Source organism: Lytechinus variegatus, chromosome 4 (assembly GCF_018143015.1).
Source record: "Lytechinus variegatus isolate NC3 chromosome 4, Lvar_3.0, whole genome shotgun sequence".
Lineage (NCBI taxonomy): Eukaryota > Metazoa > Echinodermata > Echinoidea > Temnopleuroida > Toxopneustidae > Lytechinus > Lytechinus variegatus.
Window position 1 is genome coordinate 27,611,007 of NC_054743.1, and position 25,466 is coordinate 27,636,472.

Consider the following 25,466-nt stretch of genomic DNA (forward strand, 5'->3'; position numbering starts at 1 on the left):
CGAAACTTGAGACTTGAAACTCGAAACTCGAAACTCGAAGTTTAGCAACACACGTAGTAGTAGTAGTAGAAGTAGTAGTAGTAGTATAGCAGTAGTAGTAGTAATAGTAGTAGTAATAGTAGTAGTAGTAGTAGTAGAGGTAGTAGTAGTATAGCAGTAGTAGTAGTAGTAATAGTAATAGTAGTAGTAGTAGTAGTAGAAGTAGTAGTAGTAGTAGTAGTAGTTGTATTAGTAGTAGTAGTAGTAGTAGTAGTAGCAGCAGCAGTAGTAGTAGTAGTAGTAGTAGTAGTAGTAGTAGTAGCAGTAGTAGTAGTAGTAATTTCTACCAGTTGCTTATGCATAATTATCATTATTTCTTACTATGTCATTCATTATGATAATCATATTCTATTACAATCATTATTATATTATATTATTATACTATCATTTATTGCTATTTTTATAACCATCACCATCATTGTTTAATATTATTATTATTATTAATTAGTAATATAGTAACTATAGCATGACTAGTACTTGTATAGGCATGATAGGGAAGTACAGTAGTGATACAATACATCATATTGTTATTATTTAATAATGTTATCGTCATAATAATGAGCAAACTAAATGTTGTCATTATCACACAAGTCAGCACATTTTCTTGAACTCAAATGGGTACACATTCACAAGCAAACAGACTGGTCTATACAGTTAATGTATACAAGTTTTTTCCATTCACTGAAATAAAAATCATGAGCATGCACACTGCACACAACTCAGTGCCGTGTGCACTCAATCACTTATGAATATGCATTTTAGCTCATCCAATCAGAGCCCATTTTGCAAACACTGTGCGGTTGCCTTTTCACAACCCTTACAGGCTCTCTGATTGGCGTGATGATCACACATACAATGATGTCATAGCTAGGGGGGTCAGGTTGCTCGATCCATTATGCAAATCACTTGCCTATGCCTGGGTTTCATGGGGATGGGAAAGAAGCTATTTTCAGACAGATTTTTCGGATTTTTTCGGGAAAAAATGGAAAGTGAGTCCTATTATTGGTATCAAATGATTGCTACACCCATTTGACAGCCAACTATCCACAAATTTTCACTTTTAACAAATTTGACAATTTTAGAGGGACATTCAAAAATTAAATCCAATAGAAAAAGTTTTTCATATCTCTTACCAAGTTTTTGATGCTCTGTCGATGTTGGTTGCCTTTCCAATCAAATCTGGCAGAAAATAACTGAGAAAATGGAGATAAACAATTTCTATTAATTATTTTTAATTCAGTGATTTAAAACAACTATTATTCTAACATTCTATCAATTCAAATTATAATGTAGACGTCGAAATCCAAAGAAATCTTGAATTTTCGGCCGAAATTCACTTTCAAAAACGAGTCATCATGCATCAGACACAAACGAATGAAATGCACTCACCCCATTTTGCTCGATCTCTCGTCGGAGAACCTGCAAAAGACAAGGAAAATATACGATGTTAACTGATGAAAAATCACCCAAAATACACAAATGGTGTTTTAAAAGACGTAATACTCACATTGGCTGACTCTTTGCAGGGTCCATTTTCCAGAAATTTGGCAATTAAGTAGTACAATTCTGTGGACAAATTGAGAGAAATTGGGTCGTTAGATTTGTTGTCGTTACACTTCGCTGCGAAGGCGCGGATAAAATAGTGAACAGCACCCGAGGAAAATGACAACAAAATATTACCTGATTCAGTAGTACTGTCGTTTACCCTTCCTACATCCTCTTCAGCCATATCTAAACATGGTCTGTCAAGAAAGGAAACGAATGGAAAGCAAGCAGATAATTAGAATTTTTTGTCAGAAGAGATACATGTGTTTCACAACCTCGCAATAAACACCGTAAAAATTCTCGGCCTTGTTCCTGCACTGCGCTTACTCGAGCGTTTGCATAGTATCAGTGCGCAATGCTAATATAGCTCGCTGAATATCTCATTGTTGTGGGAAAATATCTTGATATGACAGTGTAAATACTCAACCTAATAGGATTGAACTCAATTATGATATTCTGTAAACTACTTTTTTATATCAAAAAATGATTTAGAGTTAGAAAAGTCGAGAATTTTGTGGTCAATGATTCATCCGCTCTCCCTGACCTTTGACTTGATTGAATGCATGCATAATGCACTGAATTGCATGCATTGAAATTGCCAGTGTCTTGAACCTACGGTACCGTATACGTAGTGTGCAACGTGGGCAATGCCGTACAGGCTCGATACGTTCCTGTGCATGTGTATTATGATGTGTGTGTGTGTAACGTATGAGAAGCCATACACATGTGTTCTGTGCGATGCGGCATGCTGCGCTAGATGCACTGGAACCATTTTGCAGTAACATTTTTCGCCGAAACTTCAGCGAGCGGCTTTCGACGAAACCCCGTGCAGCTAGCTGAATTGGAACCTCCGATGTGGCACCGAGTCTCACGATTGCATCAGATCCTCACCGCTCGACGCCGACCATAACTCGACGTGCTTGCTTGCCGAAAGTTCCGGGTGTTTGGATTGTCCAGTCACGCTTGGGACCCTGTCCTGGGAGTGGGAGAATAATTTACCTCACCTTAATGAATTGGATAATGTAACATGGATCCAGAATTTAGAAAGTCTAATGAACATTGGTGAGTATTTCAATCTAACTTTAGTATTTTAAGAGCTAGATAAATAAGATAATAGGCCTACAAGATTTATTTTAGATCTAGGCCATTATTTTTTTAAATAAAAAAATAGGCCTAGATTTTTTTTTATGAACTGTGAGTGTGCTTGAATTAACAACAGAGACTTGCTAGAGAGAGTTAATTGACATCACGTCTATAAATTGTAAAATCAGAAGCAAATGATGGTCCCATGTTAAGAGTCACAACCCAGGCCATGCACGTTAAAACCAAGCCAAGGCAATAGTCGTCAAAGAGTAGGGTAGGTCCTATATTCAGTTCACCAGGTGTGTTGCACCCGCTGGTCCAGGCAAAATTAAGATCAAGTCACCCGATGATGCGTTTATTTATGCCCAAGATGGCCTTGCATCATAATTCATGTAAATCTATATCCAGATCCAGAATATTATGATCCCCTTTATCAGATCCTGGAATATTGCCCTTTTCATGTAATGTTAGGTGTCACCTAATCATGGCTGATCATGACATAAAAAAAGTTTTGAAATTCCTTTTCTAGATTTGGCTAGATTACATCAAAATTTTTCATGGTATTGCAGGATCGAGGCATCAGCAGCTACGTCGGAATGGTTCCCAGAGAAGCAGTACCAGGCCCAGAAGACATGGTTCCAGTCCTTCTGTCTGCGGGTCCTCAAATGTGGTCCTGTGCCTCAGCACGTAGCCTTCATCATGGATGGCAATCGCAGATTTGCTAAGAAAAAGTCTTTTCAGACCCTAGAGGGGCATTCACTTGGTTTTGAGAAATTAGCGGAGGTGAGAGTGAAATCAAACAAATTTAAGCATGTTTTCTTTGAAATCTTTAGCAAGTTAATAGCTTGATATTGCACTTTTTCCAGAAGATGCAAAATGCAAGCCTAGATATTGTAGTGTAGGCCTACATGAAGGCATCTTGAAGAAAAAGGAAGATCATTGTTATGTGCAGTTGATCTTATGAATCATGGATTCCTTCATTAATTTCATTGCATGCTCTATTAATGAAAAAAATATTTCCAAAGATATTGTGGAGACATTTTTAAGCTTCGAAAATGAAATTTAGACAGGAAGGTTACTGGAAATAATATGTTTGGCTGTCTTGTCTTCAGTGAAGAAAAAAATCAGTGCTACCTATCAGCTGCATGTCTCAATGTCCAGTCTATAGTACGGTACGGCAATGCAATAATTCAGTGCTCAATTAGTTAAATTTCCACTCTTCCATTGATACTTGCTGGTAACAGGTGAACCAAACAAAGGTGTAGGGATATGCAAACCCAGTAGTGTTTGCTAGATCAGTCTTTCTGGGATTATTTTTTTTTGTATTTAAAGTAAAGGGAGGGAAAATATCAATTTTAGGAAACCCTCAAGTACATGGGGGATACCATGGTACCTTGATGGGGCGGGGCAAGGTAACCTGAAAGTAACATATTTTTTTACCCCACTTGAGACATGTGAGAATACATGCACTATTCTTTTCATGTCCCAGTTTTCCAGACTTCTTTTTTTTTACACTCTTCTGAGAAATGTCCTCATGAATACAGACAGTACATTAGTCCCATGTAAGTCAGTGCATTCATGAGGTCATTTCTCAGGCCCCCATGGACCGCTTCCAACCAAATTTTGGTAGTGGGGGTTTGGGCTCTCCCAAAATATAGTATCACAAGCACAGAAATGCGAAAAAAAAAAGTTTTTTGTGACGTCATCACTTTGGTACTCTATTTCAAAATGGTAGAGGGGCACTCCACCCCCCCCCATAATGTCATGCAGAATATTAGTGGGTATGAAAGAATCGCCAACCATTGTTCTTTGCACTCACAGGCATAATCATGCATCTGTACATGTGGTGTTCACAGCCTTTTTCTTGCATGTACAGTGTAATTTAGTAGGAGAAATATCTTTACTTTGGAAAAAAAAAACACTGAAAGGAACACATCCAGGATGCAATACAATTTATAAAACTTCATTTACTGTAAATGTGAATATTGGTCTGATGTGATCATTGATTACCCAAAATGTTGAATTTTTAAAATTATGTTTAAACTGTGTTTGGTTAATTATTCTCTTAATTCCAAATGATATGCTCAATAAATTTCCAATACCAAGATGCAATAATAATCTAAAATAAGGTGTTTTTACTTTTCCCTATAAAAATATAGATCTGACACTTTTACCAACAGAGAATGGGATACTTCGTTAATTTATAAAACAATGTTTATTTATTGGAAATGAATGAATACTAAGAGATAGATACTGTGGAGTGGACTTTCACTCAGTCCCTTTAAAGTGTACGTGCTATCATTGGATTTCCTGAATGAGTAATAGAGAAAGCATGTGTGTTTGGGGCAGTTACCAAGTGAATATATTGATTATCATAATCATGTACAATATCATTTCAGAGAAGTTATAGTGATACAGAGTGCTGCACGTGTGATTCTGTGCATGTACAATTTCTTAAATAGTGGGCTGTACTCCGCTGTAGTCACTTTTGAATTTATCAACTCACTTTTATACAAATTGTTATAATTCATGCAATAAAAATAGGCGTATAGTAAGTTAGGGAACATTGGGATTGCATTAAAAAAAAATTTATTCATTCTTGGTTTTAACTAAGTCAACAAAACCCATTGAATTCTTGAAAAATACATGTAGCTTCATTAAAAAAAGATAATTCCTGAATAATCTTTGTAGTGGGAAACTTACATTCACATGTGTGGTATTTGGGGTACACAAGTATGAGGGACCCATTTTGTTTTGAGTTAAAACTGTGGTAACCCCAATGGCAATTACCATGGTAACTGAGCTCAGCAGCCAATCACAATCAAGGTTTCCATGGTACCTATTACCTAGTTGTAAACAGTAATGACAAAATCTCAATAGTTGTAGCTCTATATGAAACAGGCCCCATAAAATGATTCAATAATTCAATTCAATTTGGTTTATTATATGAAGACATTGTAAAAAAACAGTCCAAAGATTGACACGTATACAAAGCTCACAGAAAAAAGAAAAATACATGAAAATGAAAGGAATGAAAGGAATATATATACCTACAAATTAACAAGAGCAAATCAAATAAGAACATAAGAGTAAGATTAGATATTGCACTTGAGGTTCAATACATAAACATTTAAATTGAAGAATTATTCTATAAAAAAATAAAGTGAAAATAGAATGGCCCCACTCCCCCTTAATAAAAAAAAATATTTGGGATATGTTGATTGGTTGATTCTATTGTAAATTGAAAAAAAAATTGTAATTGTAAAACATTTAATGAAGTACACAGTATCATTACTACAAATTATATATGTTTTTTGTTTATTTTCAGACTCTACAATGGTGTTTAGATCTAGGTATTACAGAAGTCACTGTTTATGCATTTAGTATAGAAAACTTCAAGAGATCAAGGCAAGAAGTCGACGGACTGATGGAATTGGCAAGAAAGAAATTTCTCAGATTATTAGAAGAAAAGTAAGTTCAAGGGTATTGTTTTAGTTTTTGTCTCACCTGCGAAGCAAAGTGAGACTATAGGCGCCGCTTTTCCGACGGCGGCGGCGTCAACATCAAATCTTAACCTGAGGTTAAGTTTTTGAAATGACGTCATAACTTAGAAAGTATATGGACCTAGTTAATAAAACTTGGCCATAAGGTTAATCAAGTATTACTGAACATCCTATTAGAGTTTCATGTCACATGACCAAGGTCAAAGGTCATTTAGGGTCAATGAACTTAGACCATGTTGGAGGAATCAACATCGAAATCGGGGGTATCTGTTGAATTACCATCATAACTTTGAAAGTTTATTGGTCTAGTTCATGAAACTTGGACATTAGAGTAATCAAGTATCGCTGAACATCCTGTGCGCGTTTCAGGTCACATGACCAAGGTCAAAGGTCAATGAACTTTGGCCGTATTGGGTGTATCTGTTGAATTACCATCATAACTTTGAAAGTTTATGGATCTGATTCATGACACTTGTAAATAAGAGTAATCAAGTATCACTGAACATCCTGTTCGAGTTTCAGGTCACATGATCAAGGTCATGTAAGGTCAATGAACTTTGGCCATGTTGGGTTTTTTTGTTGAATAACCATCATATCTCTGTAAGTTTATTGGTCTAGTTCATAAAAAGTGGACATAAGAGTAACCATGTATCACTGAACATCTTGTGCGAGTTAGAGTAGTATTCAAAGTCAGCACTGCTGCTATATTGAACCACGTGATGCAGGTGAGACGGCCAGAGGCATTCCACTTGTTATGATTTTTCACTGTATTGTACAAAGTTCCTTTTTTTCATAATGAGATTTATGTCAGAGAAATTATATTTTTATTACAATAAAGGTCAAGTCCACCCCAGGAAAATGCTGGCTTGAATAAATAGAGAAAAATCAAACTAACATAGTGCTGAAAATTTCATCAAAAATCGGATGTAAAACAAGAAAGTTATGACATTTTAAAAGTTTCGCTTATTTTTCACAAAACAGTGATATGCACAACTAGGTGAGTCAGTCGATGATGTCCATCACTATTTCTTTTGTTTTTTATTGTTTGAATTACACAATATTTCATTTTTTTATCTATATGACAATAAGGACCAACTTGACTGAACCATATAGTATTACACAATGCTAATTCTACATGTTCAGGGAGGAATCAATCGTTGTATCACTTGACAATGAGGAGAAAATTAGAATATTTCATATAATAAAATACAAAAGAAATAAGTGAGTGGATGACGTCATAGTCTCCTCATTTGCATACCAGCCAGGATGTGCATAGAACTGTTTCATGAAATTAAGCGAAACTTTAAAATGTCATAACATTCTTATACCCCTTTCATAAACCTATCCTCCAATTAGCCGCCTAATAGTAATGCGGATAATTCAATAAAAATTGTGTTTTCAAACTCCAAAAATTATCTGCATTATTTTTACAAGCGCCCGTCCTGAAAAAGGCGGATAATCGTCATGACAACTGGACACGCCCCCTCCGATGCGGTTGTGTTGGAAAAGGGTGACCTTGTGACCGCACCATGGCAATTATCCGCATTATTTGGAAATGCGTTCATAAACTCAAAATCTTGTCCCGATACTGCTATTATGCGGATAATAGCAGCATCAAAATAATGTGGATAACTCTGGTCCTCCTCCAATTTTACGACCAAATGATGCTGCTATTAGCCGCATAATTGGGTTTATGAAAGGGGTATTATTTTACATGTGATTTTGATGAAATTTTCAGTGTTATGCCTGTTGGATTTTTCTCTTTTTATTCAAATCAACTTTTGTTGGGGTGGACTTGTCCAACATCTTGGAAATTTGGGAGTATTGGTGGAGTGTTTTTTAATTACATTTTGCGTGAAATGTATGTTTCATGTTTGGTTTGTATTCCATGTACAAGTATGTAGCATTCAATTAGAGCGGCAATTGGAAGAGGAAGAGAGGGAAAGAGAGAGAGAGAAAGAGATGAATAGCTTGGCACAATTCAGATCAAAGGTCAACAAACTTCTCTTAACAATAGCTCTTAATAGTTTAAGCAAAGTACCCCTGTATCTAGTCACATGAGCAATTATTTCTGATGCTGGATTACAATGTATATTTTAGAATTTTCAATTATGTGTCATCTCATCGTCAGCATTTTGGCACGCATTTTTTTCTGAATATTCATATTTTCATTATTCAATTCTACTATGATATTCAAATCTGCTGCATGGTATGGCAACGCTTGAAGGTGATACGTTGTACCTCTGTTTAAAAGCTGATGATCTTTGCCCCCCTTTTCTTCTTGGTTTAATCCAGTAATAATGTTATCTTTAAATCCATCTACATGGTGAAAGACCGGTAGTGAAATACGTGAACTGCCATTTCAGTCTTCCGGCACTTTGAACCAATTACGCATGAAACATTGATCTTGATTGGTCTATCGATTTAGCGATTGATCGCTTATCTTTATGTTACGGACCCCTGGAATATTCTTGAAGTTGAAGGAGGCATTTCTATGGGTGTTTTTTTGGGGGGGAGGTGTCACTTTTAAGGTTACAGTGAACTAAAGAGTTGTTATTTCTTTCTTTTCCTTTTTTTTCAGAAAATGGAATAGTATGTAATATCTTATATCCCTTTTGAGTATTCTGTTTGTTGGTGTGTAATTTTTTCTTGAGCATAATTACAGAATAATAAGTGGATCTCCTTTCCCATGTCCTGAGTGCACTGTATGTTAGGTGATGTCAGGAGCTTATCCCTGCCAATTTCCACAGATCTGCCTTAGATTAGATTTTGGATTTAGTTTATAGACCTGCATGTGCCTCCACGAATGTTTTTGAAAAGAATTCCTGTGTTATGGTTAAACTTTGTCTTCCATACTATGTTTTCCTTGTGTTTTCTGATAATAGTAATCACTTTCTCTCCCTCTTCACATTCTATTGTTTTCAGAGATCAAATCATGAAGCATGGTGTCTGTGTGCGAGTTATAGGAGACCTCGACCTCCTACCCAGGGATGTGCAAGAAGTCGTTGCAGAAGCCATGTTTATATCACGTGATAACACAAGGTGAGAACAGATTCATGATTATTTCGATACATGCTGGGAATGAATAGGGTATCACAACCTCTTCTCCAGGAATGTGCAAGAAGTTATAGCAGAATTCATGTCTACATTGTATATCACGCAATTACAGTGAAAACCAATTCATAAAGAGATGAGGGTAGGAGAGAGAGAGGGATAGGGAATCCCGACCTCCTCCCCAGGGATGCGCAAGAAATTGCAGCTAAACTCATATTCATGTCACACAATAACACAAGTTGAGAATAAACTTGTAACTTTGAGAGCTCTATTGAAGACCCACTTACATTTCAGTGGCACAGATTCAGAGAATTGTGGGTAATTCAAGCTCACAATATTTCACAAATTCTTTTTTTACTTTCTGTATCACCCAAATCTTGCATTAGATTCTCTGTTCAATTTTCCTGAGTCTGTATGCATGTGAATCACAAATGCAGAGGTGTCGTGTTCACACCTTTGGTCAAGGTCATTACAACAATGGTCTTAAACCTCAGTGTGAAAAATGTACTTCCTTCCTGTTCTTGCATATCTTCTCAATTGTATGCCATGATATGCATGTCTCATGAATGGTCAAGCAATTAATATAACTGTTCAGCAAGGCTTACTGGCTACACTTCATCAACTTTACAGTCCAAAGTAAATGAAATTACTTGTGTTTTTAATGGTATGCTCTGTGTTGGTTTGCATGATTTGGGGACTAGAAGGATGCCAATTTGTTGTAGTTTTTGGCAAGGCAATGGAACAGTCATATATTATACTAGTACACTGGAGCTCAGTCCAAATTTCTCCCCAAAATGTTTTTTTAAAAAAGCCCTAGAAAACTATTAGTCCATGAAATTCTCCTAGGGTCCATTGTAAACTGTAATACATACAAAATAGCAAATCTTTTGAAAGTATTATTTTATCCCAAATAAAAATGAAGAGAGATATTTAATGTAAAAATATGATTAAGAACTTAAAACTGATAAGTTGACATTGATTTGCCCTGTAATTCCATTTTAAAATCACAAACGTGTAATATTGAAAGTGATCTATGAGAAAATCAGTTCTTTTTATGAAACTTCACATATTTTGAATATTAGGATTGAGTTGGTTGAGTTAATACTTGAAAAAATCTTCAGACAGTTATTGCTGTTTTTAATGTTTTGTTATTGATTTTGTGCATGCCCAATCAAAAACCCAAAACTCAAAGAAATATACAAGTCTATTTCATCAGCCAATCTTCTCTATGAAGGTGTCTTTCTGATCTTGGAATCTGATCTTGGACAAGTTTTATTTAAAGTAATCAAGACAATTGTTATGAAGCTAGTGACCTTTGTCCCTTTCTTCTCTGTCATTCTAGGCATTGAAATGATGTAGGATTCACCTGAATGATAACTGTTTGGAATGTCAGAAATGAAGAAATTTGAATTAATACTTATCCCTGCATATAAAAGAGTTTCTTGTAAAACATGTTTGTAATGAATTATCTTTCAATCACTTTGCTATGTTTATAGATAAGATGCTGGATTTGTGTATCTTGGGTCTTTTCTTTGGCTGTTTGCCTACAGTGCACATCAAAATTGATCAGATTGTCTATTTGTTAAACTACATGTTCATGCTCATGAAAGAGTTAATCATTTTAGCAACCCCAACTCATAAATGTTATCCTTAACATCACTTTTTTACATTAAACGGAATATCCACTTTAGGATATATGATATGATATGTACATTTAGGGATAAATACATAATGTCAAAATTAGTTTGTGATTTCATATTTTTATATTCTGTTATTTTGTATAATTTTGTTTTTAACCATTGCGCAGAACTAAGGGGGATTGGCCTCGATAGGTCTTTGGCCTTTGCCAATCCCCTACATCCACTGCGTATTGGTTTTTACCATTTTCTTTTGTCATATTGATTTTTAATTATGTATTGATTGATTTTTATCATGTTTATGTACTTATTGTATGTTTTGTACCTTTTTTAATGGATGTGAATAAAGTGAATTTGAATTCTCAAACATAATTAATTTGAATTCTCAAACATAATATTGATCTGAAACACTCAGCTATCATCTCTAAAATTGATGATATCACTTGCGCTCATGTGTAGGTTTCCTGTCATTCCACTGACTTTTTTTTCTTTTATTTGATGTCATTACACATTATGTCAAGGTAGTTTTAGAACGATACATGTCATGTCTTTGTATCAGAGTTTTCCCAATGTGACTAGGATATTGCTAGTTGATATATTATTATCAGATTCCATGTTTGTTTGTTTGTTCTTGTAGGGCTACTCTAAATGTATGTCTAGCGTATACCTCCAGGCAAGAGATGGCCAATGCAGTCAAGGAGGTGGCTCTAGGAGTAGAAGAAGGCATCCTCTTCCCAAGGTATGTATTTTAATCATGGGTCAATCCATGTCAAATCAACCAATGCTTGTCACCCGACCCTCTTCGATTTTCTTTAAACTCGCACCAAATGTTGCCCCAAGTGTCTGACGGAAAAATCTGAAATATTTTGCCCCAAGGTCAAATGGTTGCTAAGATACAGCCTCCCATAGCAACCAATGCGCACTCAAAGAAATCATTTTAAATAAAATTGCCTATTTTTGATTGACTACTGCAGCAAAGTTTGATTGATAACAGTCTTCATTTTAAGTAAATTGGAAGAACTTTTTGGTCTAAACATTCAGAGTATACTGTAGCGCGGACCTGTCAACCGGATTTCGCACACGAGGTCACCGAAAATGGCGTTAAGCATCCGTGTCAATGATTTCAGAAGCATGTTTGGAGGCTCATAAATCCAAAACTAAATTAGCTTAGAACCAAATATTATGCACATTTATGGACTTTCATATACTCAACAGAATTACAAAAAATTGGCCCAAGAGTGTGCGTCGTTTTTATGTAGGGCGCCCTCAAAGTTGGATTTTTTTCAAAAGATGCCAAGTTCAAGGTCACGGATCACCTCCCGTCCCATCGAGGAGGGGGACCAATTTCTGTGTTTTGATAGACATTTACCCATATTTTCAAGTGTTACTTGAGAAATTTTGCTACCGGAATGTTTAGGGGCTGATTTGCGCATTCCAAAATGGTCGTAAACACCCTAAATTTGACGTTAATGACACATACATGCTTTTCAACACTTTTCAAATTGTGATAACTCAAAGATGAAATGCCAAGAGACATTGATATCTTCTGTGATGATAGTCTGTAATTGGTATTAAAAGGATATATCTTCAGAAATAGTTTTTGTTGTGGGTAATGACCTTGAAAACACACCTAAAATTCATTAAAAACAGTAAATTGGCTAATTTTCCAGAATCATATGGCATTCAAATGGTGTTTACATTGACTTTCAAATGGGTGTCATTTCAATACAAAGGGTGAGCTTAAGCCAAAACTTGAAAGACATGTTCAACTTTTGTTCTACTTTAAGCAACATAAAATATTTGAACTCAAAACTATATCATTTGACCTTGAAATTATTCCAAATATAGCTGATTATTGCTTCGTAAGTAGCATATTCAAATTGCACGAGTACATTGCACTTTGCAACACATTTCAAAATGGATTTTCTCATAGAGAGAATACCTGATCAGGCTGATATTTGCAGTATTGGTAGTCTGTAATGAGTTCTTGGAGGATCTACAGATTAAGTACCTATTCTCTCATGACAATGACCTTGAAAATACAGCTGAAAATCATGAAAATCAATAAATCATACAATTTTCATTAGTAATCAAGTGTTTTTACCCACTTTTCATTGTGTGTTATTCCATCTTAGATTGTGAGCTCATGCTGATAATTGCAAATCATGTTCCACTTTTGGTCTACTTTAAGCTACATAAAATATCTGAACTCAAATCTTTATCATTCGACCTTGAAATTGTTCCAAATATAGCTATTTGTGCTTCATAAGTAGCATATTCAAATCACACGTGTACTTTGCAACACATTTCAAATTGGATTTTCTCAAAGAGAGAATACCTGATCAGGCTGATATTTGCAGTATTAGTAGTCTGTAATGAGTTCTTAGAGTATCTACAGATCAAGGAACTATTCTTTCATGACAATGACCTTGAAAATACAGCTGAAAATCATGAAAAATCAATAAATCAGACTGAACTCAAAACCATATCATTTGACCTTGAAATTATTTCCAAGTATTGAAATGTGTTGCTAAGTACAATGTACACGCACGATTTGAATATAATTATGCTACTTATGAAGCAACAAATAGCTATATTTGGAATGATTTCAAGGTCAAAATATATGGTTTTGAGTTCAGTCTGATTTATTGATTTTTCATGATTTTCAGCTGTATTTTCAAGGTCATTGTCATGAAAGAATAGTTCCTTGATCTGTAGATACTCCAAGAACTCATTACAGACTACTAATACTGCAAATATCAGCCTGATCAGGTATTCTCTCTTTGAGAAAATCCATTTTGAAATGTGTTGCAAAGTACACGTGTGATTTGAATATGCTACTTATGAAGCACAAATAGCTATATTTGGAACAATTTCAAGGTCGAATGATAAGGTTTTGAGTTCAAATATTTTATGTAGCTTAAAGTAGACCAAAAGTGGAACATGATTTGCAATTATCAGCATGAGCTCACAATCTAAGATGGAATAACACACAATGAAAAGTGGGTAAAAACACTTGATTACTAATGAAAATTGTATGATTTATTGATTTTCATGATTTTCAGCTGTATTTTCAAGGTCATTGTCATGAGAGAATAGGTACTTAATCTGTAGATCCTCCAAGAACTCATTACAGACTACCAATACTGCAAATATCAGCCTGATCAGGTATTCTCTCTATGAGAAAATCCATTTTGAAATGTGTTGCAAAGTGCAATGTACTCGCGCAATTTGAATATGCTACTTACGAAGCAATAATCAGCTATATTTGGAATAATTTCAAGGTCAAATGATATAGTTTTGAGTTCAAATATTTTATGTTGCTTAAAGTAGAACAAAAGTTGAACATGTCTTTCAAGTTTTGGCTTAAGCTCACCCTTTGTATTGAAATGACACCCATTTGAAAGTCAATGTAAACACCATTTGAATGCCATATGATTCTGGAAAATTAGCCAATTTACTGTTTTTAATGAATTTTAGGTGTGTTTTCAAGGTCATTACCAACAAAAAAAACTATTTCTGAAGATATATCCTTTTAATACCAATTACAGACTATCAGTACAGAAGATATCAATGTCTTTTGGCATTTCATCTTTGAGTTATCACAATTTGAAAAGTGTTGAAAAGCATGTATGTGTCATTAACGTCAAATTTAGGGTGTTTACGACCATTTTGGAATGCGCAAATCAGCCCCTAAACATTCCGGTAGCAAAATTTCTCAAGTAACACTTGAAAATATGGGTAAATGTCTATCAAAACACAGAAATTGGTCCCCCTCCTCGATGGGACGGGAGGTGATCCGTGACCTTGAACTTGGCATCTTTTGAAAAAAATCCAACTTTGAGGGCGCCCTACAGGAAAACGACGCACACTCTTGGGTCAATTTTTTGTAATTCTGTTGAGTATATGAAAGTCCATAAATGTGCATAATATTTGGTTCTAAGCTAATTTAGTTTTGGATTTATGAGCCTCCAAACATGCTTCTGAAATCATTGACACGGATGCTTAACGCCATTTTCGGTGACCTCGTGTGTGAAATCCGGTTGACAGGTCCGCGCTACAGTATACTCTGCATGTTTAGACCAAAAAGTTCTTTCAATTTACTTAAAATGAAGACTGTAATCAATCAAACTTTGCTGCAGTAGTCAATCAAAAATAGGCAATTTTATTTAAAATAATTTCTTTGAGTGCGCATTGGTTGCTATGGGAGGCCGTATCTTAGCAACCATTTGACCTTGGGGCAAAATATTTCAGATTTTTCCGTCAGACACTTGGGGCAACATTTGATGTGAGTTTAAAGAAAATCGAAGAGGGTCGGGTGACAAATTGTCTGAAAATTGGTTGATTTGATGTGGATTGACCCTCAAATTAATGAATGGCGCAAAGCAGTGACATGCTAAAAAATTATTGACTTGCACATTTATTGAGGGCAAGCACAAGAAAAAATAGAAGAAAAAGGGAAAAGTGAAGCCAAACAAAAGGAGCAGCATATTGAACAATCTGAGCTTTGATATGCAAAAGGAGATAAAATGGATCATATCTTAAGGGTTCCCAGCTTATCAGGGAAATCAGAGAAAATTATTTTTTCAGTTAGGGAATTTGATTTTAAATATACCTCAAATCAGGGGGAAAATGCCTCAGATGAGGGAAAAATCAGGGAATTTTATCAGCTCAAAAGTTGAAAGCATGGTAGTCTGTCAGACTCTGTTATATTGAACGACTGGTTATGGTGGTACTAATCAAGTTTTACATTATTGTTTTTATACTAAAAATACATGTAATTCACTGCAACAACTTAGAAAACATGTGAAACTGGGAATGGGTTTAAGTAGTAATTATCAGGGAATTTTTTAACTTATCAGGGAAAAATCAGGGGATTTTGTTTTCTTGAAAAGCTGGGAACCCTGATCTTTGATGAGTTTCATACTTTTTATCGAGAAGCACCCCTGAATGTGATCTGACAGATTATATTAGCCTGGGTAATTATTTGACTTGTAATGTGACTCTGTGGCTTCTGAAGCCAGAGTTTACCATCTACTCATATGTAGAGATCAGTGTTGAGAAAATCTGCCCCATGACAACCGGTTACTTGCAGACTGGTATGCTTTGTAAAAACCTAACAGACATTTGTATTCTTTTTTGTTCTTCCATGCATGTGTGTACTTGATCTGTGAGCTATTGCTGGGAGAGTTGCAATTATATTATTGAATGCAAGTTGATTTGCCATATACATGTATAAATAGATAGATTATCATCCAATTATATTGCATGCATTTTGGACTTTCATATAATTGTTTTTAGTTATATTGGATTGTGACTCTAGGTGCTACCAACCTGTGTTCAATCATCAATTTTATTCTATTTTTATTTTTTGCAGTGATGTTTCAGAGGAATTAATAGAGCAATGTCTGTATACTAATAGATGTAAAGATCCTGAACTACTGGTGAGAACATCGGGGGAAGTCAGGTTAAGTGACTTCTTATTGTGGCAGGTAGGTCATTTCAAGTTTGGTTTTAAATTCTGGTGTAAGAGTTGCCAAATACACCACTTCCAACTCTAATATTGGTGTTTGGTGTTAAGGAGTTTATAGACTAATGGATGCATGAATATTCTGAGCAACTGGCTAGAAAATTAGTGGAAGATGTTTTAAGTGACTTCTTATTATGGCAAGTTGGGCCTTTCAAGTTTGGTGTTAAAATCTGTTGTTAAAGTTGCTAAATACACCCCCTTTCAATTTGGTGTTTGACATTAAGGAAATAATAGAGAAATAGATAAAATATCCTGAGCTACTTGCTATAACATTAGGAGAAGTCAGGTTATGTGACTTCTTATTATGACAAGCAGGACATTTCAAGTTTGGTACTAATATCTGTTGTTAAATAGTTGCCAAATACACCTCTTTCAACTCCAGTTTTGATGTTTATAGATTAATGGCTGTATATAATTATAATGATCTTAGATTTTGCTACAATATTTGAAGAAGCCAGGCATAGTGATTTCTTGTTAAATGTCAGGTAGGTAGGTAATTTCGAGTTTGGTGCTGAAAGGTGGTGATCCTGTTGCCAAAATATGTCAACACTAGCTTTTCAACTCCAGTCTTAATGTTTGGTGTTAGTTTACAGAGGAATCTCTGTATAATAGATGTTAAGATCCATACTTGCTTCTCAGAATGTCTGACTAAGGGGGTGTTGCAAGAAAATAATTGCAATCAATTGCAAATATTCTGTTGCAGTTTTACAACTAATTGATCAATTATAGCTGTAGCAAATCAGATTACACTCCTTGTTTCATGGAGCAGATTAGCAATCAATCACAAATTTGCAATAATTGCACTTCATATGCTTGATTTTGGGAACAAAAAAAAACACTTGCAATTGATCGCAAGTTTCTTGCAATGCACCATTATTATGTATTATGGTTGATTCATATTGACATTAATGTTTCATTCATCTTCATTCCTATATGATCTTTATATTCTTGTAGCCAGCAAGAATTTAGATTCAAAGTTTTTTTTTTTTACCAATCCTTAATTTGGGCTACAGGAAATTTAGTCCCCCCCCCTTTCTTAAACAATGGATTTGGGGGTGTCTAATTTAGCATGAGAACCTGTTACATTTATTCATAAAGGCATACTTGAGTTTACTAATAGATATCCATGTATGAAATGGTTCCATGACATTTGCTCTGGCGACAATTGCTCCGATATAAAATCTGCATGTTAAGCCAAACACAAACCTAACCTCCAAAAGTAAATAAACCCTAATCTTAATCTTTACATTATTCCGAACCCAAAACTCTCTTAAAATCTTAGCTCTAACCCTATGCCCTCCGAGATATTAAGACCTGAGTAAATGTCGCAGGAGCAAATGTCGTTTCACAGTATGAAACAGCCCCAGGAAATAAACGTCACTTCTGAATTAGGCTGCTTTCGATGATCATCAAATGTAAGTTCACTTTGTTTTGATCTGTTCTTGATAGCATTGTTTCTTACACAAACTTGTCAATTTTCTTTGTATGCTCTAGAGCGGCTATTCAGTACTGTCTTTCGTTGAGGTGTTGTGGCCAGAGTTTTCCATATGGCACTTGTTTGCAGCAGTTCTTCACTACCAGACCAAATATAATGCAGTACAGGTAAGTTCTGCCAGACAAACAAAAATATTACCACTGCATGGTCCTGATTCATAAAACCTGTTTGATTTGATTGGCTGATGGTAAATTTGGTGTTTGTTAGTGGGCAATTCCATAAATTATGGTCTGACCCCCTATATGTGGGACCTTCATGAATTTTTTGGTTCTGATTTCTTGTTCTTTTGACAGTCTGTAATGTTCTCTAATTGACCATGACTTGGTCACTTTAAGAATTGAAGTACGACTTGGGGGTCATTTTATGGAATTGCCAAACTATTTATGACACAGGACCCTGGTTTCCGTAACAAAGGAAATGATGCGATCAATGTTTACAATTGAACATAACTTTTTGTACATGATTTTCTATACAGGTAGAGTTACAATTGATTGTATCTTTTTTGTTATATGACATTGTCATACAAAGGGCTGTCACTGATCTGATCAATCGCAACTATCAAAATCTATCAATTGTCACAATTTTTCATAAGCAATCTGTGCCTGTTGAAATAAAAAGGAGCAACAAGGACAAGAATGTCCTGGGGTACGTTGCAGAAAGAGTTGTGTTTAAACGCAAGTCAAAAAATCAATCGCAAGTCCCAAATGCGCGCTGTTGATTGGTTGAAAATCAAGTTGCGCATGATTTTTAGAGTTGCGATTGATTGCAACTCTTTCTACAATGGGCCCCTGGTGATCAGGACAACCCCCCCCTAAACTGGCCAAAAGATCCCTGGAAAATTCCCATTAACTGCAATGTTAAATCTTATCCAATTTAGCAGATTGGGCAGTAGGTTGTGACAGGTAGCTGCTCCCTAAAATAAACATACAATTCTTGCCTGAGTAGCACACTTGATTGTCAGAACACTCGACTAATTCTTACCAGGTGCATTATAGGTGCAGTTCTTGATTCGCTTCATGATCAGCTCAAGCCATAATAATCTGAGCATTTCAACTTTTCATATGAACTCAAACAGAGACAAATCATTTTGGGATGGTCTCGGTCTAATATATAGGGGTTAAAAGTAAGTACTTTTAAATGGAATTGTCTATATTTTTTTCCAATCACTTTAAGGAAGACTCTTTGTATTCCGATCTCGCACCCACAACAGAAAATGTGTCTTTAAATTCGATTTTTTTTTTTTTTTTGTGGCAGAATGCAAAGGAAGCCATGTTACACAACAGGAGGAGAGCCGTCCAGGAATCGGACCACAGATGCGTTCTGGATCAGTTAAACAACAGTAATCAAACAACGATCTCGGATCATATAGAAACGCCTAGTAATGAGGATTCATTCCATAAAAGACTTTCAGAGTACACTCGCGATCGTGAGTCAAGGATAGCAAAGTTTCTAGGATCACTTCACGCAAGGAGAGAAAACTTTTTAATTAGTTTATTACCTGAAAGGACTCGATGCCAACTCGTATCCTAATTCTGCTATTGGAGTATTCCAGCAACTTTCCAATTTTTTTTTGTTTCTTTTTATTGTTCCAAGAATTTTATGAATGAATATATGAGAGAGATTTAATATTGTGTTTATATTTTGAACAAGTACTGATGAGGAAATGAAATATTGACTACTGAAAGGGCAATTATGGCCTTTTTGTAAGTTTAAGTGAAAATATAATTTTAAAACATGATGAAAATCTCATTCAAATTTTTTAAGGACAAGTTCTTGAATCAGTGCTATATTATCACATAGTATGCAGTCAAATTAATGAGTCGATAATCCTCTCATTATTTCTTTATTTGTGCATAGAAAAGTAATAAAATTTGCAAAGCTGGTGGCTTGTTAATGTAATAAATTCTTAATGAAGCACATAACTCACAGTGTGATTACTGCTGTACAAGAACTGATTATCATGACTACAAATAGAAACGACCGTTTTGAAATTGGATATTGATTAGATTACATGGGGAGTGAATAGACGACAATATCAACATTACTTGTTTGGATATGTGATGCATCTTTCTACTAAATAAAATTCAATGTCGAGAACATTTTGAAATTCCTAGGGGTGATTTGTAGAGAGATGAGTCTGACTTAAAAAAGTGCCAACACACACGCTCTCAAAATATTAATGCAACTTGGTATTTTACATGTTTTGTTTGTAGTCGGACTTAAATCTTTGTGAAACACCCTCAAAACTCTTATTTTGTTATATTTGATGAAGCGTTTCCAGTATTAATGAAATTTTTGTTATTCATTTAAACTTGCAAATTGGTTAAACTGGCCCTTTACATCCGAATGAGGTATTTGCCTCCATATATTTCCAATGAATTTATTCATTTCTTCAATTGACAATTAGAATACATATTAGATGTAAAAAATTGAATGATAAAATCATGCCCAGCAATCAATGTTGCTATTTTGAAGATTAATACCTATTATTGTAACCCAATACTGATATAATTCAATGAACTTCTTTTAGTTCATATTCATAACGAAGGATGTGAGAATAAGTGGACTGCCCTACACTGTACAAAAGACATTGCCATTATACCTCACATTGAAGGATTTGTTCTATTCTTAACATGGAAGAATGTTGCATTTAGATCATTCCAAAGTCCATTCTTCTGGGTCCCGTTTTATGATTATTATTGTGTGTAAGAATGGATGCTAAAATCAATCACAATTGCTCCCAGCCAATCCAATTCCATGATGTCCGTAGCAAATAACAATTTTCTATCTTGGCCGTGTGTCATGAAAAGTTCCTGCTCTTGAAGATGACAAGAACTTCCTTGTTGAAAAGGAGTTTGGGTGCTATTGTTCATAACCGAATACCTACCCAAGACAGCTTACAGAATGTAATATTAACAATGACAGTAAGAATAACCAAACATTTCTTTTCAAGTCTTCTTAATTTCCTTTGACATTTCTTGAAAAGCACCTTGAGCACTCTACAGAGTGGAGTTGGGGCAGTACAAATCCAATTTACATGTCCATCATGTTAGGTGCTGTTGCAAGGTGCTTCTATATTACCCTGACCAAGCTAGGCTTCTGACTCTGGTGCTCAAAGCTTTTTGAGAAATTACTTTCTGCATACCTCGGTACACCTCACCTGGGTTGAGTCCAGCACAGTGAATGAATTTCTTGCTGAAGGAAATTATGCCATGGTTGGGATCCACAACCCTCTGTTTCAAAATCTGGAGATTAATCCACTGGGCCACAATGCTCCACAAAAGTTGATTTCTTCTTAGCCATAGAAGCCTCCAGAAGTTATCCAATAATGAAAGTTTGTAACACTAGCTTATTAATGTCATTATTAAGTTGTTTGAATCGGGACACAGGCCTCTGCTACATTCATCTCCAATAATAGTCATTTTATTTAATGAAATAGCACAAAGTCATTTCTTTGCAGTCATTCAAATAGAAAGTTCCTCTACCATTATCATCAAAGACAAGTTTTCATTAATTCAGTCCATGATGAATATTTTCTATTACGGATTTTGGATATTTTCGCTTTGGCATGCCATCAATATGTGCAGAATCCAAGGAAATATTCATCCCTCATATCATTAATACCTTTATGCTTGTATACATGCACTTTTTTTATTCATTGGACATAAACACATTTATTCAAATCCACAGACATTTCAACATGACTGGATCTTAAAGTTTGGTTATAAATTTGAATTTTTCTTGAGATATGTAAGTTTTCACTTGCTTACGAAATCAACTAACTGAAAATATATTTCTGTTGCTACATGTATCTCCAATTATTATTTTTTTGATTGATGTGTTCTGGACACTGTTACATAAAGCTTAGTGGAAATCTATGATTGATTGCATTGATCGTTGTGTATAATCTCAATTTCTACATGAATGAGCAAATCCTGGGCTTTATACTACCATCCTCTACAATCCAGGCCCCTATTTCATAAAACTTGTTAAATCTATGATAACAGTTAAAAGCTACTGAAATCATTTAATTCAATTGGCTGATTGTGATCTTGTTGTAGAGATTTGTGCATTTGTTATTATGACAAGTCTTTGTGAAATGGAACTCAGATTTGATTGTACATGTAGGTTAGGTTTAAGTTGAGCTTTCACAATGTTTTTGCTCAGAATTCTAGGAATATCCACTCACATACTCTTTGCTTTGAAAGACAGTATTAAAAAAAGATGTATTTGATACATGTACATATATTCCATCCACAAATATAGTCATGTATACATATATGTACAAGATTATTTCCTAGTCGTTAATTCCTGTCAATTTTGTAAGTCAGACCTCACGAAGAATTTCCTCTCTGTTTGATGTGGAAATGTTTGCAGTTCATGCATCAAGATACTTATGGTGTGTAATGTTAAAGAATGCAATATATTCCCTTCTAATCTAGGATAATATTAAAAATCATGAAATAGTAAAGTTGTCATACTAAGCAGGGTATTAGATTTTTAAGAGGAAGTCTTATACTAATGTTCCAATTTTGCTTTGCACTAATGATATGTCAGAACAATGTCTCTTGTGCTTTACAGATAAATAACAATCCCAATAATCAAATTCTGCTTTTGCTCATAATAAGTGTAAATGGTGTAAAGTGTAAATGGTAGTAATTGTTTACCTGATTGCTAAGAGAGCATGAATGCTTGTAAGCAAGTAACCAGAGGACTGACGGTTTAAGGTCCTCTCTGGGGGACCTGGTAATGTGGATTAATGCCTTACCAAAGGGCACTAGCGCACCAAGTAGGAATGGAGCCCGGGTCACCGGAATCCAAAAACCCCAGCTCTACCAACTGAGCTATCACACTTTCTCAAATATATCCACAATCTCCACTCCTTGGGGAGTGATACCTATTCCACCAATGAGCTGTCGATTCCCTCAACTTGCCAGGCCAACTCATCAATGTTTGCATCCTACATGGCACCCATTGATCACCTGGTGGGTGTTTCATAAAGCTGTTTGTAAGTTAAGAGCGACTGAACGACTGGTGAACTTTTCTTACGTGCTAAACAATCACCAATGAACATGAATGGTGAATATCACTTACCAGAAGAAAGGATCACCAGTTCTTAAAGTCGCTCTAAACTTACGAACAGCTTTATGAAACACCCACCTGGATGGAGAGTGGCAAATGTAGGTTAGCATCCCTCCGAGAGGCTAGTAGTGGTGCATTGGGGTTTGAACCCCAGACCTCATGGTTTATAGTCCTAGGATTTCTCATTGATCCTCTACACCATTCATTGGTCCCTTGGAGAGGACCTTATGCCGTTGGTCGTTTGGTTGCTTTTGTACAATGATGCCTCCTTAGCAATCAGGTAAAAAATCACTCCCATTATACCATTATATTATAGTCTTTCATTCCTGTGTCTCTTAGTTCCCCATCCAAGTGCAACACATAAATGTTGTAGTGGGCATTTATCTACATTTGACGCTCTCTACCCAAGCCGTAAAATATATAAATTCTTTATTTCCTACTTTTGTTTATTCCAAATTGCCTTTTATCCTGATCCCTCTGGTAATTGTGAGGGCTTTTTTTTATACATTTTTTGGGATAAATTGCCCTCAGCTCCCCCCCCCCCTTCAAATTCATATTTTGGGGGTCTTTTTTGTTTTCCTTTTTATTTTTTGCTGCGCCCAGAAGTATATTTGCCACCTTACAATCATTTTAGGGGCTGTGTGGAAGTAATGTTGTCAAGGTTCCCAAAGGGTAACCCAATATATGATTTTCTGTGATTTTACAAATGGCAATGTATGAACCATTTTTATGACACTCTTATCACAAATGGTAACAAATTTCCATTTGATTGGACAATAAATTCAATTCAATTAATGGACTTATCAATAATATATACAGTACAAATCAAATCATCTATTGTAGGTCTTGTCATATTGAAATAATGCTTTATCAAATTGAACATGGATGTGACAAAAATTATAAAAGCTTCCTATAAAGTTTATTTTAGCATTTTTATGATTGATAGTCAGATTTTTGTCTTATCAATTGATTCATCTGTTAAGTACAGGAATGATGTTGGAAAAGGATAGTGAAGAACTTGACTGGTCAGATTACAAATTTGACCTACTGATCAGCAAATATCAATTCCAATAAAAATTGTGTATGCCATGGTTTTACATAGATTCAGTGTGCAGATTTGATTTGTTTGTATGGCTGTGTGATCATTGAAATGGATGAAGATGGATGATCCACTTTCATATCTGATGCTTTACCATGTTCCATTAGACAAAGACGGTGACACGATTTGTGCTCCTGCGACAGTTGCTCCGGGCTTAATTTCATCTAAGATAAAGGGTTATGCAATAGGGGTTTTATGTAAGGTTTATGGTAAGGGGTAGTGTTTTACCCAGGGTTGAAAGTAATACCATGGTCACATTTGTTCTACGGCGGCCGTACGGCGAGTCGAAAACAGTCGTTTTATTAATTTTATTCAAACCACCTATATGTAGCTGGTACAAAAAAGTGTTAAAACGGCTGTTTTCGACTCGCCGTACGGCCGCCGTAGAACAAATGTGACCATGGTATTAGTAATTTGATGTGTGGGATTTAGAGCCGTTGCGGAGCAGTTGTCGTCAGAGCAAGTGTCATGGAACAGACATGTACATACCATAAAAAGTAAGTTCCCTCGATGTTATATTATGGTTTAACTTTCTAATTAAATTAAGGTTTCAAGAATAACTTCAAAATAACTTGGTAGAAGTCTTCCTATACCTATGGACTGTGCATCAAAATGGAATTGATCTGCAGCCTTGTCAACTCAAAGGTTCACAGGAAACAATATTAAGAACAAGTTTTATTATTTCTTTCCGCATGAGTTTAAAGTGCCTCTTTGATTAAATGCAATTGACAGTTTATAAAAAAAATCCATTTGCAATTTCAAGCCGTCAGCCCGGACAACTTGTCTGTCAAGATGACAAATGTAACATTCTCCAAATAATTTGCAAAGATTAATTTCTATGGGGGAAATCATGAAATCTTTTTATGTTTTTTGTTTTGATATTGCCCAATAGAGAGAAAGCAGAGTTGACAGAAATATCCAGCGCAAATCTGTCGTTATTTTCCCTTAAAAATAAATTCAGGATGCAGAGTTGAAATTAATCACACATGCAAAAAGTGTGTGTGAGTGAGGGAAAAGGCTCTAAATGCCACACAGCTTGAAATTCAAGGAAGTGAGACCAACATTTAAAAAGATATAATTATTCCTTTCTTGTTCTTAAAAATACACCTATCTAGAGACTAATTAATTCCATGCGGCAATTGTCCTCAAAATATGCCAGCAGTCTCTAGATGTTCTTACATTTTGTGAATAAACAGGATATTTTATTCCTAACACACACACAAAATAAAATAAAACAAGACATTACACAAATTATTCTGGCGTGGGGTATTAATCTTTTATTCTACATGTACCTTACAGGTTTTCACATCCACTTGTCTCTCAAATATCACAGAGACCAATCACATTACAAAAGCTAATGGTGGAAGCACTAAAGACTTTGGTAGTAAACTTGTCCAAT

General features: G+C 35.3%; 2 protein-coding genes across 2 annotated transcripts in view; one reads left to right on the forward strand and one right to left on the reverse strand.

Moving 5' to 3' along the window:
- Nucleotides 1-2,026, reverse strand: part of LOC121413748 (bromodomain and WD repeat-containing protein 3-like) — a 35,136-nt gene extending 33,110 nt beyond the window's left edge. The window contains exons 1-4 of the mRNA XM_041606676.1: nucleotides 1,720-2,026; nucleotides 1,547-1,605; nucleotides 1,429-1,458; nucleotides 1,173-1,232 (exon numbers count right to left, since the gene is read on the reverse strand). Of these exons, the coding sequence (XP_041462610.1) occupies nucleotides 1,173-1,232; nucleotides 1,429-1,458; nucleotides 1,547-1,605; nucleotides 1,720-1,768 (198 nt within the window). The 5' untranslated portion in view covers nucleotides 1,769-2,026. The remainder of the gene's footprint in view (nucleotides 1-1,172; nucleotides 1,233-1,428; nucleotides 1,459-1,546; nucleotides 1,606-1,719) is intronic.
- Nucleotides 2,027-2,318: 292 nt separating this feature from the next.
- Nucleotides 2,319-24,058, forward strand: LOC121413749 (dehydrodolichyl diphosphate synthase complex subunit DHDDS-like). The gene is made up of 8 exons (XM_041606678.1): nucleotides 2,319-2,646; nucleotides 3,237-3,450; nucleotides 5,996-6,138; nucleotides 9,096-9,212; nucleotides 11,499-11,600; nucleotides 16,239-16,353; nucleotides 17,886-17,993; nucleotides 19,141-24,058. The coding sequence occupies exons 1-8, from the start codon at nucleotides 2,612-2,614 to the stop codon at nucleotides 19,414-19,416; spliced, it is 1,110 nt and encodes a 369-aa protein (XP_041462612.1). The 5' UTR covers nucleotides 2,319-2,611; the 3' UTR covers nucleotides 19,417-24,058.
- Nucleotides 24,059-25,466: the final 1,408 nt, after the last annotated feature.

Coding starts and splice junctions, on each gene's coding strand:
- LOC121413749 (XM_041606678.1), top strand. CDS start 2,612: ATGGATCCAGAATTTAGAAAGTCTAATGAACATTG. Junction 3,451..5,995: donor GTTTTGAGAAATTAGCGGAG/GTGAGAGTGAAA, acceptor GTTTATTTTCAG/ACTCTACAATGGTGTTTAGA. Junction 9,213..11,498: donor ATATCACGTGATAACACAAG/GTGAGAACAGAT, acceptor TTGTTCTTGTAG/GGCTACTCTAAATGTATGTC.